Here is a 13,564-nt window from a genome sequence, read left to right on the forward strand (position 1 = left end):
CTCTTAATTTCCTTCTAAAATAAAACATAATAGTTCAGTAATGGGACTGCAGTAAATTCTCATCTTTACCTCATCAACTCTTTTTCACCTATATTAAATTCAAATCTTTTTTTTTCAGTTTTTAGGTTTGAACCCCAAAGACTACTAATACAGTGCTTTGGAGCTCTCCTGTTATTTATGTAGAGAAGTCCTGACTAGGGTAGTGGGTAAGATGGGAATGCAGGACCACACAAGTGAGAGCACCCTATTTCATAAATTATTTGAGAATTAGGTTGCAAAAATAAAGAACTGGTGTGCAGTTGGGAGACACACACACAGAACCATGTGAGTGAGTAAAACACAACCAGACAGTAGAAGCAAGAAGACGGATGGGAAACGCCTGGATGAGGTGTTGGAAAACTGTTACAAACTACCTTTTACATGGACTCTGAACTTGATCCTTAAACAATCAAACAAAAAGCTTCTTTCTCCAGAATGCCTGTGGTTCACCCCTGACATAGAAATACCTGGTGGGGACACTTGGCAGACTTCTTTGCCAATATTGGCAGCACCTTCCTTTGCAAGCTACATAGTATAGTCCCATTTGACAGATGAAGAAATTGAGATTGAAAGGAATTAAGTAACTTGCATAGGATCACACTGCTAGTAAATGGTGGGGTAAAATTGAAGCTACCTGTGTCTCCCTAGGCTGGGCTGACTCCATAAGTCACTAGATGGTACTATATTTCATACCAGTGCCTTCACGGTTGTTTGTAACTCCTCAGTGTTGTTAAATCCTTAAATGCAGGAACTCTGTTCTACGTAGAATTGTTATTGCTGCTACCAGATGGGTGACTTTCTGGGCCCTGGGAGTGGGGCTCCTTGAGCATCCTAAGTATTATTGTTCACATCTTTTGAAATACTTTTCTTCCAATTTGAGTCCTCAGTTCCCCCACTTACTAGCTGAGTCACCCTGGGGGTGCTGCTTCACCTCTCTAATTGTCCTCATCAGTGAAATAGGGGAAATAATAACAATATTTATCTTGGCGGGCTTTTCTGAGGATTACAGTAGCAGTGCATGTAAGTTTATGTATGTGATTTCCACACACTGGCATTAGAGGTACAAATGTTACAATGCAATGTTTCTCCCACTGTAGGTCTTCTTGAATTTTCTTTGGGGAAATTTAGAAAGTTCAGGCTCGCCCGGGCCTTTCCAGAGGAAGCTATTTTGCGTCATATTTCCAGCAATGTGACTTTTCTTATTTTCCAAATACACTCACAGTATCAGAATACAACAGTTTCTTTTTTTAAGGTAAGTACAAGGAATGATATTTCCGTTTTTGTTTTAGGGCCTTGTGTTTAGTATAAACATTAGGATTTGATACCTCTTTATGCTTAACACTATGTCTTACATTTAAAAAAAAAGTCCAGATCGAGTCCTGTCAGGTTAGTGAGTTAGACTGGCTGAGAGGGGTATACCTCAGGGCATTTCTGGAATTGGCGACCTTGACTTCAAGAGGGCACGACAGAGTGCTGGGTTTGCAGAGGGTGGGGGAGCTGGGCCAAATATCCTCTGTCCGCACTTGAGCTTCCCTCATCATTTCCCACCATTTTTTTTTTCTCTTACTGTCCTGGGTCCTTAATGATTTTTACCCGAGAACACATTTGCATGGAAAGGTTTCTGCTGCTCAGCCATTCTTCAGTGTTGAAGTTTACTGAGATCCCTATAGGATCAACTTTATTCTTTGGGGTCTCATGAAAACACAGAAATCCCAACACTGAGTTCATCTAGCCCAGGGCTGTGCATGCAGCTTTGTTTAAGACTGTATTGCAAGATTATCATCAACTCCTTACCCCCAACCTCAGCTTTGTGAAGGTTTTCAGCTGCTGCAGATGAGCTTCAATTATTAAGGATCTGTCATTTATGCTAACCTTTTACAAATCTATTTATATATAGCCTATATGAGCCCTTAGACTAATAAATGAATTTCACTCTGTATGAACTTGTGCTTCTTTTTATTTGTCCCAAGTCTATCTTGTAATATTCTGGAACTGGCTCAGCAAAGCTTGGTCCAGTTCATGTATCTTTTTCTCTGCAGTGGTCGTATTATCTTTCAAATGAATATTTTGTATTTTTTTATTCCTGCCTTCTTGCCTCTCCTAGGAGGATTTTAGAAGTGTATGTGTGTGTGTTAGTAAATGGAGTAGAAATAGAAGGGTTTGATCAAGGAAAAGATGAAAGAATAAATTATGGTCATTATAAGAGATAACGGTGGCTATGACCCATACACTGATTTTTGCCTGTCTTCTTTGCAACCAGAGCAGAAGTCAAAGCAGGTTAAATTTCATAGCTTTCTTAGAAGGAAGGAACATGTCAGTCCTTCGGGGGACACCCAAGTTTTTGCTGGCACTAAATTCAAAAGGAAACTTCCTGTTCAGGCCCTTACATAGGAGGTGTAGTACATGACACATAGATGATTTCCTTCTTAATAACATCATAACACAAAGGCATTTGAAGGAAGAGAAAGGATGGAGAAAAGAAGGCTTTTGTATTTATTACATGCCTACTGTGTGCTCGGCCAGTAGCTCCTAGGGCCATAGACTTTGAATCTCCTGAAATCTTGCAAAATGTACAGATATATCTGTATAATTTCCTGGGGATCTCTGGAAACTCATGGGGCCTCTGGGGCTCCTAGTTTTCTATATATAGTTCATTAATTCTCATGACAGCTCAACAAAGTAGTTATAATGCCTGTTTTTATATCTGCGGACAGGGAGCTTGCACAAAGGGATTTTCAACATAACTATGTGACAGAAGTGGACTAGATGAAGATTATCTTGAGCCTCAATTTTCATGCAGAGCAGATGTTAGTTATCTTCAGTCATAACACTGACCCTTTTTTGGGCTGCCTTTAGCTCTCCCTGAGTTTATAATAGTAGGCAGACAATGACCAGAAGTGCACACAGCTCTGGAAACGGCTGGTCTGTGAGAAGAGAATTGTTTCTGTTTCCTCTGCCTTCTCTCGTGAAGCATGGCATTTTGGATCATCGCGGCAGTTGGTATAGCTCATCAATTAGCATTTGAGTCAGTCTTCCTTATGCTAGTCAAAGTGAAAACCATCTGGCACTTTTTTCCTTCCCATTTCCTTAGGTTTAAGAAAATATTCTCTTAGACTAGTGTTTTGTTAGTCAAAAAGCTTTCCAAGCACATGGGGGATGGGATGTGAGGAAAGGTAGAAAGGGGCACAAAGAGGGTGACACCTATGTACCCTCTCTGGATATGGAGTCGTGGTTTCACAGGTGTTTACATATATCAAAACTTACCATATGCTATATTTTATGTGTAGTTTATGATATGTCAGTTACAACTCAGTTTTTAAAAAAAGCTTTCCAGAAACTGAACTCCTTGAGGGTAGGGCTCATGTTTTTTGCCTTGATAAAGTTAATTTGTATATCAGGACGAGCAAAACAGGGGCCTGGCTCGTGCCACAAATCTTGAGTCAGCCCGCACCTATGGGGAAAATCTACCAAGTAAATCTAACATCTGCCCATTACAATCATCCACCTCAGCCTCTGCTAGCCTAGCTTGCACCCAGCCAGTCAGGCCCATCTAACGCTCTATACCCACTCTTGCCCCAGATCCCTCGGGCACTGCGCTCACTGCTCGTTAGGCCCTGCCTTCCCCCATCCAAGGATTGTCTTCCCTTGACTAAGAGACCTCAAACTCATTACTAAGTTTTAGTTTTGTAATGCCACATAGCCTTTGTAGCCTTAGTGGTTGACATAGTAAATCTTAATTTAAGGGGTTGAAAAGCTTGGAAACTTTACCATGCATCTGCTACTCCTGATCAAAAATCATATATTTTAAACAGTTTATGCATGTTTACGTGTGGGCACATGCACATAGAGATGAAAGGAATTCTTTAATTCCATTTGTTTTGAGAAGGTTTGGACTAGGACATGCATTTAAATATTTTGCCCAACTCCCTATTCATGATGACGCTTTTCTTTGCTGTCGCAGACCCCCCTTCTCAATGCCTCAGCGACGGGCACCGACAGAGGCCTGGTTTTCATTCTTCTGCCAGAGCAGAACATGAGCACTTGGTACTTGGAGACTGCGGATGCTGAGTCTGTTCTAAACGTGGCCATTACGCTCTCCTACTCAGAAAGAGGTAACCTTCCTGTCTTCGACTCCCTCTTCTTACTCTCCGGAATGTGGGATATATTCATCAAAATTTAGGGGAAACTATCATATTAAAAATGCTTATTGCAAGTACAGTATATCAAAAGAATTAATAGAAGGGGAGTCAAAGAACGTGTGGTGATCGGGAGCCCAGGAAGGGACTGGGGGAATGCATTGGGATGATGTGATACACGTCATCTCTTAGAAGGTTAGCTCTGGAAGCAGTGTGGGGAGTGGGTTGGAGATGGTGTAGCAGAGTGAGACCCGCACACCTTGGAGGGCTTCAGTCAGGAATGAGGATCTGAACAGAGACCATGAGAGCGGGGATGGAGTAGAGGGGCTGGATTTGAGATATTTGGAAGGGAGAATTGATAAGACATGGTGAGTGGTGGTTATGGATTATAAAAGGAGGGATCTTAGGCTCTCCGTTTGGCCAGCAGGGAGAAGGTGAGGCGGTATTGGGGCAAAGATAGAGCTGTGTGGTGCTGGATGTTGGAGGGTGTGGGGGTTGCGTAGACGGCAGTTTGGGATACAGTGACTGAGATGCTTGTAGGATGTCTGGATTGAAATTCATAGGCAGTTTAAAAGGAGGGCCTGGAGTGAAGGGGTGAGTTTAGATATCCAACTGAAAGACTGTTGTAAAAGCCTTGGGCATGAGTGAGATTGTCCAGGCGTGTACTTGAAGATTAGGTGGGGGAATAGCAGCAGAAAGTTATAGCTTTCACAGTGCCTACCACGTGCAAGGCACTGTCTCTGGGGGATGCTAACAGCTGCGGAAAAAGCGTAAGACAAAGGAGTGGTCAGGGAGGTAAGAGGAGAGCCTGGGGGCTCTGCCCTAAGTACGGAGCCTGGGGGCAATGCCCTAAGCATTGCTGAGAGGCCAGGGGAGGTGACAAAGTATCCACGTGATAGTGTAACTGGGAGCCAGTGGTGGCCTTTGATCAGAGTCATCTTAGTGCCGCAAAGGGGATAAAAACTAGATTGAGGTGTAAAGGAAAAGTGGGGGAATTTTTACTCTTAGACAGTGTTATCTGTCTCAGGGTAATTACCTAACAGGAAAACATACACTTTAAGTTCCCATGAGGGACAATGTACAAAGAAAAATGATGAGCAGTGGCTCTTCAATTGCACATCGTTTTCCCGGGTGTGGTAAATTTTTGTAAATGCAAGAAAAAGAGAGTATGAAAGAAGAACACAGAATTCCAAGAAGTACTCCAAACGATACTGAAACATAATGTGTACCCTGGGTGTCTTCATTCCGAATCTAGCCAAGGGAAGTCACTCATCGGAATTTCAACATCTTATGGAAATCAAGACCCAGCTGTGGAAATGATTGGCTGAGCCTATGAAGTTGAGGTCTTATCAGTCTTTAAATTGGTTTACCCTGTTCTGTCTTATCTCAGCCTCTCTCTTGAGTCCATTATATATAGTTCTTCCTATGGAGTTGAACTTAATGTCATGTGGCTTAAATTTTGTCATGCTTAAAGGTCACGACAGGATTCCTAATATGCAGAGATGTTTTATCCCCATGATTAGTGAAAATGAAATGCCCACAATTTATTTTGTGTTTGATTAAATATCCAAATGCTATTCTGATACACGGTCTTGGGAGTCTTCTGCGGTCTTCTACTTTACACTTCTATATATACATGGACTCTTACAGCAGTGAGGGTGGTACCCTCTGTTGGAAAAAGCATATGTAAAGTGGACTCTCCTTCCTGTTACCCGTGGAGTTCCTTTTCTCTTTGGAAGTGGTTTTTTTCCTCTGTCCCTGGGTTCTGAAGCTGTTCTGTGGTGTCATAGACCCCAAAAACCTACAGAAGACCTCTCTTCTTAGAAAAGGCACACATTCAACATTTGACATACAGTTTCAGGGTGTTCATGGAGCCTCTGAAACCCATTCATGGATTCTAGCTTAAGAATCTCTGTCTCTTCTGACCTCTTCCACTCACTCAAGAGCAGAGGTTGGCAAACTACAGGCCATGAACCAGATTCAACTTGCTGCCTGCATTGCACACAAAGTCTTATTAGAACACAGCCGTGCACATTCCCTCATGGATGGTCTCTGCTTTCATGCCACGAGGGCTCGGCTGAATAGTTGCCACAGAGACGTCAGCCCTGCGAAGCCTAAAATATTCACTGTCTGGCTTTTCACAGAAAAGTCTTGCTGACCCCTGTTCTAGTGCCCTTAGCCTCAGTTCGTGAAGTAGTACAAAACTAGAAGCTCTACCACGTATTTAACTTCTATATGAGATGTATGATTTGACTATATAAGAATTGCATGTCAAATAACATCCTTATTTTTCCATCCAGATCCTATCCCCGGAGGCTGTAATTTGGAGTTTGACTTAGATATTGATCCCAACATTTACTTGGAGTATGATTTCTTTGAAACAACCATCAAATTTGCCCCAGCGAACCTAGGCTATGCAAGGTCTGTCTATCTCCTAACTCCTGTAACTGCTTTTAGGACACCATGCGAGCAGTTGTATAATTCAGTGAACTCTTTCGAAATCCATAGCTCTCATCAGTACAATTGAACTGTTTGTTTTTTGGAATGGAAGCAATTTAAACATCATAACTAATACTTGAGCTGTCATTTACTGATCAGTGTCCCCTCCCATTCTTAGGGAGAGCCAGATGTTGAGCCTTTATTATGAGCTTAGAAGTACATCTTAGATTCCGTAAGAGTTTTAAATGTGTAAAGCATTCTACATCTGTGAAACACCCTCACATTTTTGTAATGATTTTAGTATCTTAATTAAAACTCTTCCCTAGTTTCTCCTTTATTAGTTATGGTAGTTAATATTTGAGTAACATCTGAATGCTCCCCAAGCATCATCCATAATGCTTAGTGTTCTCTGTTCTTTGTAGTTTAATCCTATTTTACTAAGAAGAGGCAATTGTTCTACTTGATAGACAGCTTCCCGAAGGGTTACTGAGATTAAGTGATTTGCACACATACCCGCAGCTAACGAATGGCAAAGCTAGCATTTGACTCCAGTCCAACTGACATTAGCCATACTGCCTCTCAGTGTTTCTTTTCCTCATAATGCCAAAATAGAATCCTTGTTGCAGAAGTTTGAAATTAGAGCTTTTGATTCCTTTTTATAGATGGTATGTGCACCACAAGAGACTGATGTCTAGTTTTGTTGGTTGACTTTAGAGGCACAGATCCTCCATCATGTGACCTTGGGACAGGACGAGATTCTAGGTGGAGGCTGCAGTATGATGTCTATCAGTATTTTCTTCCTGAGAATGACCTTGCTGAAGAGGACTTCCTAAATCATCTGCAGAGAATGGCCGAGGTACCTCAGGTGAAGGCCAATGCTATCAAGGTAAATCTGATTCTCACAATCTGCATGGCCGGATTGTGACACCTTTATAAGAGTTGAGAAACTAGCAGGAACTTATTTCTTTACTGTTTTCTTGGTTTTCTTTTGGGATTCTAATTTCATTCTCTTTATTCTGCTATTTGGGGAGTCTTTGCTGGTGACATCCCAAAGTAATGTTGGTCTTTGAGGAGATGCATGTAAATTTTGTTACTTTTCAGTGGTAGCCACTTATGTGGCCTAGTAATCTGGAGCTATGGATGATACATTTCTATGTATTCCCATAACTATTAGATTTAAAATTTTGGCAAATATGAAGGTTATAGTGTTTTGGGAAAAAATAATGAGAAGCTATTTAAGGATATGCACATGGTCATTAATAGTTAAACCCAGACTCAAATTCTCTAACTTGGAGCAAAAATTTTCTCTTAGCTTTTGAAGCCCCGTAAATTCTTCCTGCTCCAAGTGTGGGCATGGGCCAGCAACACTGGCATCACCTGGGAGTTTGTTAGAGCTGCCAACTCCTAGGCTCTACTCCAGACCTACCGAATCACAATTTCCATTTTATGAGATCCCCGGGTGATTCCTAGGCATGTTAAATTTGAGGCTCATGCTGTACATTTTTGTGGAAGGCTAGGTTTTATCTTTATGTCTTGAAAGGTGCCTGATAGCAGTCTAACATACAAGGTCATCCTTCAATCTAATGGTAGGTGCGATCTAAATAGCATTTACACATTGTTATATATTTTACTTAAATTATTAACATTTAACAATGCAGAAAGTTTAGAACCATTTTGTGTAAGAATTTATTAGGACATACAAACTGGAGGACGATCTTTGGACAAAGCTAAATGGATGGCTGTATGTTTTAACCAACAATTATAATTTAATGTTGCCATTTAACATCACACATAGGTGGGATTGTAATAGAATAGGTTTTATTTTTTTAACCTAAACACTAATCATATGGTGTCTTTGGCTTCAGGTGGTTACTCTAACAGCTAATGATAAGACAAGTGTTTCCTTCTCCTCCCTCCTTGGACAAGATGTCATTTATAATGTCATTGTTTGGGATCCACTTCTAAATACATCTGCTGCTTATGTTCCTGCTCACACATATGCTTGCAGCTTTGATGCAGTAGAGGATAATTGTTCTTCCCTTGGTGAGTATATAGATTTCAACTTTGAACAGTCTTCTTTGGCTTTGCAGTCTATATCAACTAATACAGAACTTAAGAATATTAAAAAATTCATTTTTCAAGTCTTCATTTGTTCAATCATTCAACAAATGCCTGCGTCACTCCACTCTCAGTTCTAGGCACTGGGATACAGCAGTGAGCAAAACAGACAGCATACCTGTCCTCTCTGAGCGTATATTTTAGTGGGGGAGAGGAGATAGAAGATAAATTTGGAAAATACAACTTATGTGAGCAAATGCTGAGCTCTAAGAAGCAAAAATTCAGTAGGAAAAGAAGAGCACAGGTGGCGGTGACAGAGGAATCTGAAGTGGCTTGGCCAGGGACGTCCTCGTTGTGAAGACAACCTTTGAGGAGAGACCCCAGGCGAGGCAGGGAGGCACATGTCTGGGATCCATGCCAGGCTGAGAGAACAGCTGGGCAAAGGCCCTCAGCTGGGGGCCTGCCTGGTGTGTCTGAAGACTGGGAGCAAGAACAAGTCTGAAGTGGCTGCAGGAGGGCACCAGGTACAGGGCAGGGGGCTCACCCGTGGCCTGGCAGGTCATAGGACGGGCCCCAGCTTTTATTCGGAGTCAAGTGGACAGGCGTGGGAGGCTTTGAGCAGCTAATGCCGTGACGAGTGTTTAGGTAGAGTGGTGGCATTGGTGCTGTGGGATCATTCTGTGTGTGCATGTTTAACATTTAATTTTGAAATAGTTTTGCAGAAAAAGTGCAAAAATAGTACAAAGAATTTCTGCATAATCTTCCCGAAGATTCCTCAAATGTCAACATATTCTGCTGCATGCTTTTTATTTTCTGTCTATAATGTGTCCTTCCTCTCTCCTCCTCTCTCTCTCTCTTTCACACACACACATACACACACACACACAATACTCTTTCTTTTACTACTTTTTTTACTCTTCTGTTTATTTCTTCTATAACCGTAGTAAAATGATTGAAATCACAAAACTAACAGTGTTAATACAGTACTGTTATTTAAACTACAGATGTTGTCAGATTTCACTAGTTATTGCACGAATGTCTTTTATAAACCAAAAAAAAAAAAACAAAACACCTTTTTTTTCTTGTCCAGGATCCACTTGAAGATCACGCATTGCATTTTAACTGACACATTTCTCTAGTTTTCTATAATCTGGTACAATCCCTCAGTCCAGTTTTGTGTTTCAAGACCTTGACCTTTTTGAGAAGTACAGGCCATTTATTTTCTTAGAATTTAGGTTTGTCTGATGTTTCATTGTGATTGAATTCATATTGTGCATTTTGGACAGGAATACAAAAGAAGTGATGTTTGTCCTTTTTGGGAGGCACTTAGTATCTGTTTGTTCCATTACTGGTGGTAATAACCTGATTATTTGGTTAGTGGTATCTGCCAGATTTTTCCACTGTAAAGTAACTATTTTTCCCTCAAAGTATTTTGTGGGGAGATACTTTAAGTGCAGGGAAATATCCCCTTGTCAAACTCTTACTCGTTTTAGCATCCCATGATCCTTGCCTGAAACCTTTATTACTAGGTGGTTGCCAAATGGTATTTTCTAATTTCATCATTCCTTTTATGTTTATTAGTTGGTAGTCTCCATAAGGAGAAGTTTTCCTTTTCCCTATTTACTTAGTCATATTATATATATATATATATATACACACAAACCTATGGATTCTATATATATATACATGAACCTATGGATTCTTATTTAACTCTCTGAGTTACAACCCATCACTATCATTATTATTGTCCAGATTGTCCCAGATTTGACTAATTCGTGGCTGCATATATTTTGAAATAGAGCCAATAATATCTACTGGTGGATTGGATGAGGGTTTTGAGAGAAAGAGGGGTAATGGGTGACTACTGTGTTTAGCCTGAGCAATAGAGAGGTTAAGCTGCCATTCACTGAAGTGGGGAAGGCTGTTGGGGGGCAGGTTTGAGAGGACATACCAAGGGTTTGTTTTTAGACATATTTAGTCTGAGAATCCTATTAAGCATTCAAGTGGAGATGTTGAATTGACAATTGATTATACGTCTGCTGGAATTCAAGGGAGAGGTCTGGGCTGGAGATTACCTTGGAAGTCATCAGATAAAGTAGATGACATTTAAGGCCATGGATTGAATGTTACCACCTGTGGATGATGTTGAAAATGGAGGGGGTTTGAGGACAGAGCTCTGGGTACTCCCTTGTGTAGAGGTCAGGAAATCAAAGAGGATCTCACCAAGCAGAATGAGAAGGAGCAGCCAGGGTAGTAAAAGCAAAGCACTTGTTTTTGAAGATAAGGCAGGGAAGCATTTAGAGGAAGAAAGAAGGATCAGCTGCTGGTAGGCCGGCTAAGAAAGAGACTGAACAATGACTACTGGATTTAGCAGCATGGAAGCTGTGGGTCAGTGAGAGCCATGTCAGTGGGGTAACCAGTGTGGTAAGAGCCGACAAAGTTATGTTCAAGAACAAATAGGAGACCCAAGAATGGACTAACAGTTACCAAAGGAAAAGGGACTGGGGAGAATGGGTGGGAAGGGAGGGACAAGGGGGGAAAAGGGGCATTACAATTAGCAGACATAATGTAGGGGTGGGGGACACGGGGAGGGCTGTACAACACAGAGAAGACAAGTAGTGACTCTACAGCATCTTACTACGCTGAAGGGCAGTGACTGTAATGGGGTATGTGGGGGGGACTTGATGACGGGGGGAGTCTAGTAACCATAATGTTGCTCATGTAATTGTAGATTAATGATACCAAAATGTAAAAATGAAAAATAAAAATAAAAAAGAACAGATAGGAAAGAAATTAGAGGCGTTTCAACAGATCTTCCAAGTTTTACTCTAAAGAATAATGTCAGGCAGTTGTGTTTGAGCTGGGGGTTAGGGTTCCCTCTGCTCTGCTAGAGCTGTATCCCACCCTGGCTTCCTCTCCCACACCCAGGATCCTTGAGATACTGTGTAAGAGGCCCAGGCAGATTAAAGTTCTGTTTTTGACTGATAGCCTGAATCCTGACTGGGTTCCTCTGTTCCCTTTCCCTTGAACCCTTTGCCCCAGAGCCCCTCTTACCCCTGGGTGGCTGTTGTTCCGTGTTAGGCTGAAGGGAAGGAAGCTCTGACCCTGTCGGTCTTCAGCCTCAAGTTGACCCAGCAGCCTAGTGGTGTCCGTCCTATTGCTTTCATTTTCAAGCATGGTGCATCTGAGGACACTTCCCTGAGCTTGGAGTAAGGAAGATGTCCCACATTGCCTTTTAATTAAAACCTTGGCTTGTGTATCCTAACCTGCAGGGATGATTAAAGACCCTCTAAATTTTGACTGTCTTCTGTCCTCCCATTCGCCCCTTTGTCTTCATTGTCCCCAAAAGTGACTGCCTGTTTTGTCTCTTGTGTTGTCTCTAGATTCTCCTTCTTATGAAAGCTTCTCCCCTCTGCGGTTTTACTTGTACAGTTTTTCTCTCCTCTTTTCCCGGTACTGGTATAGGAGGTTCTGTTTAGTTCCTCTCCGCTGCCTCGTGCCACGGCAGAATATCTAACGGTGCAAAGCAGTTATATTGGGTTGAAAAACCTTGTTATCTTGGTGATTTATACTTGCTGGCAACTTACACTAGATTTGCATCTGAAAAAAAAAAAAAAAAGAACCCCAGAGCACTCTGGTTTGGGTATAAAGATTGAATCCTAGAACAGCCATCAGCCACAGGTCTGAAATGAGCAGTGGGTGGTGCTTTATCTTTCATTTCATCTTTCTTTTGGGCTCTTCATTCTCAGAAAAACTGAAACGTAGGCCTGCATCACGCCTGCAGATTCTGTGCTTCTATCTTGTGTTTCTTTTTTTTCTTTCTGGTTTTGCTTTTATTTGTACTTATCTTATGCCGAATTTATTCCTGGGCCATAAGTTTCTGTTTCTTTAGTTTCTTCTGGGATACCTTTTTCTTCTGTGCCACCGCCTCTTCTGGTTTAGGAACAGTCTGCTGTTTTTCAGCAAGGATCATGTCAGCGTGGCAGGGAGAGCTCCTAGGTGGGTTAATCCGGCCACGAGCTCTGTAATTTCTGCGCTGCATCCTGGGGACTTTGTTTACTGGATATGCTCAATGACCAGAGACTCTACGTTCAAACCTTTAAGTTCAGCATTACTTTCTGCATTTTTAAGCATGTGCAGTAAAAATTCAACACTTTTTGGGCGACTGACCCTGTGTCCACCCTCACTGTTCAGCCCGGGCACACTGACTGACCCCACCATTGTAGTGGTGGAATGGCACACATTGCTTCTATATGGTGACATCCTTCAGACCCTGGGTGGCTTTTCAGTTATGCATACCCTTGATGGCCTGGGCAGTTTCTCAAGTTTTCTTAAGGTGAACATGAAGATTGGAGCCTCTTGATTTGCATGATTTTGTGGGGCTTTCTGGGTCAAGGGAATAGTGAACGATTCTCTGAGATCCCGTCAGGCCGCTTATGGGAAGAGCTATCTTGTGTTTCTTACTGAAATGTTGGTCTGGTGGTATCTCCCTCTGAGCACGTTAAGGATTTGATGCATTTTGATTTGTGGTAGGTTTGTAATATTTTTCATGTAAGATTGTGTAGGTGTATTATTTGTTTCTAATAAAAGTTTTAAATTAAAAAAAAAGATTGTATAGGTGTTATGTTTTTGTTTTTAATTTAGGGATTATTTTCTTGTGTTCACCCCAAGGTGGTGTGACAGTGGTGAATTTTGTGAGCATATTTTCTCTTCAGTAAGCTGGGTCTTTCCATTCAAGTTATTTGTATGCGTTTATGTCTATTAAGGATCATGGGATTTTGGGATCTTTGGCATCATGAAGTTTATTGTGTTTTATAGTTAGTTATAAAGCTACATTTTTTTCCCAAAGCAAAACGTAAAATTAAGATTGATAATAATTTGTTCATCTGTGA

The 13,564-nt window shown here is 41.4% G+C and overlaps 1 protein-coding gene across 3 annotated transcripts in view; it reads left to right on the top strand.

Moving 5' to 3' along the window:
* TM7SF3 (transmembrane 7 superfamily member 3) overlaps positions 1 to 13,564 on the top strand; it is a 29,237-nt gene that overhangs the window by 5,896 nt on the left and 9,777 nt on the right. For 2 of the 3 annotated variants that reach the window (XM_037020388.2, XM_037020387.2), the window contains exons 2-6: positions 1,137 to 1,291; positions 4,001 to 4,151; positions 6,476 to 6,596; positions 7,329 to 7,500; positions 8,480 to 8,657. In XM_037020388.2, the coding sequence (XP_036876283.2) occupies positions 1,137 to 1,291; positions 4,001 to 4,151; positions 6,476 to 6,596; positions 7,329 to 7,500; positions 8,480 to 8,657 (777 nt within the window). The remainder of the gene's footprint in view (positions 1 to 1,136; positions 1,292 to 4,000; positions 4,152 to 6,475; positions 6,597 to 7,328; positions 7,501 to 8,479; positions 8,658 to 13,564) is intronic. The other variant, XM_037020389.2, reaches the window with a different exon arrangement.

Source organism: Manis javanica, chromosome 15, assembly GCF_040802235.1.
Source record: "Manis javanica isolate MJ-LG chromosome 15, MJ_LKY, whole genome shotgun sequence".
NCBI lineage: Eukaryota > Metazoa > Chordata > Mammalia > Pholidota > Manidae > Manis > Manis javanica.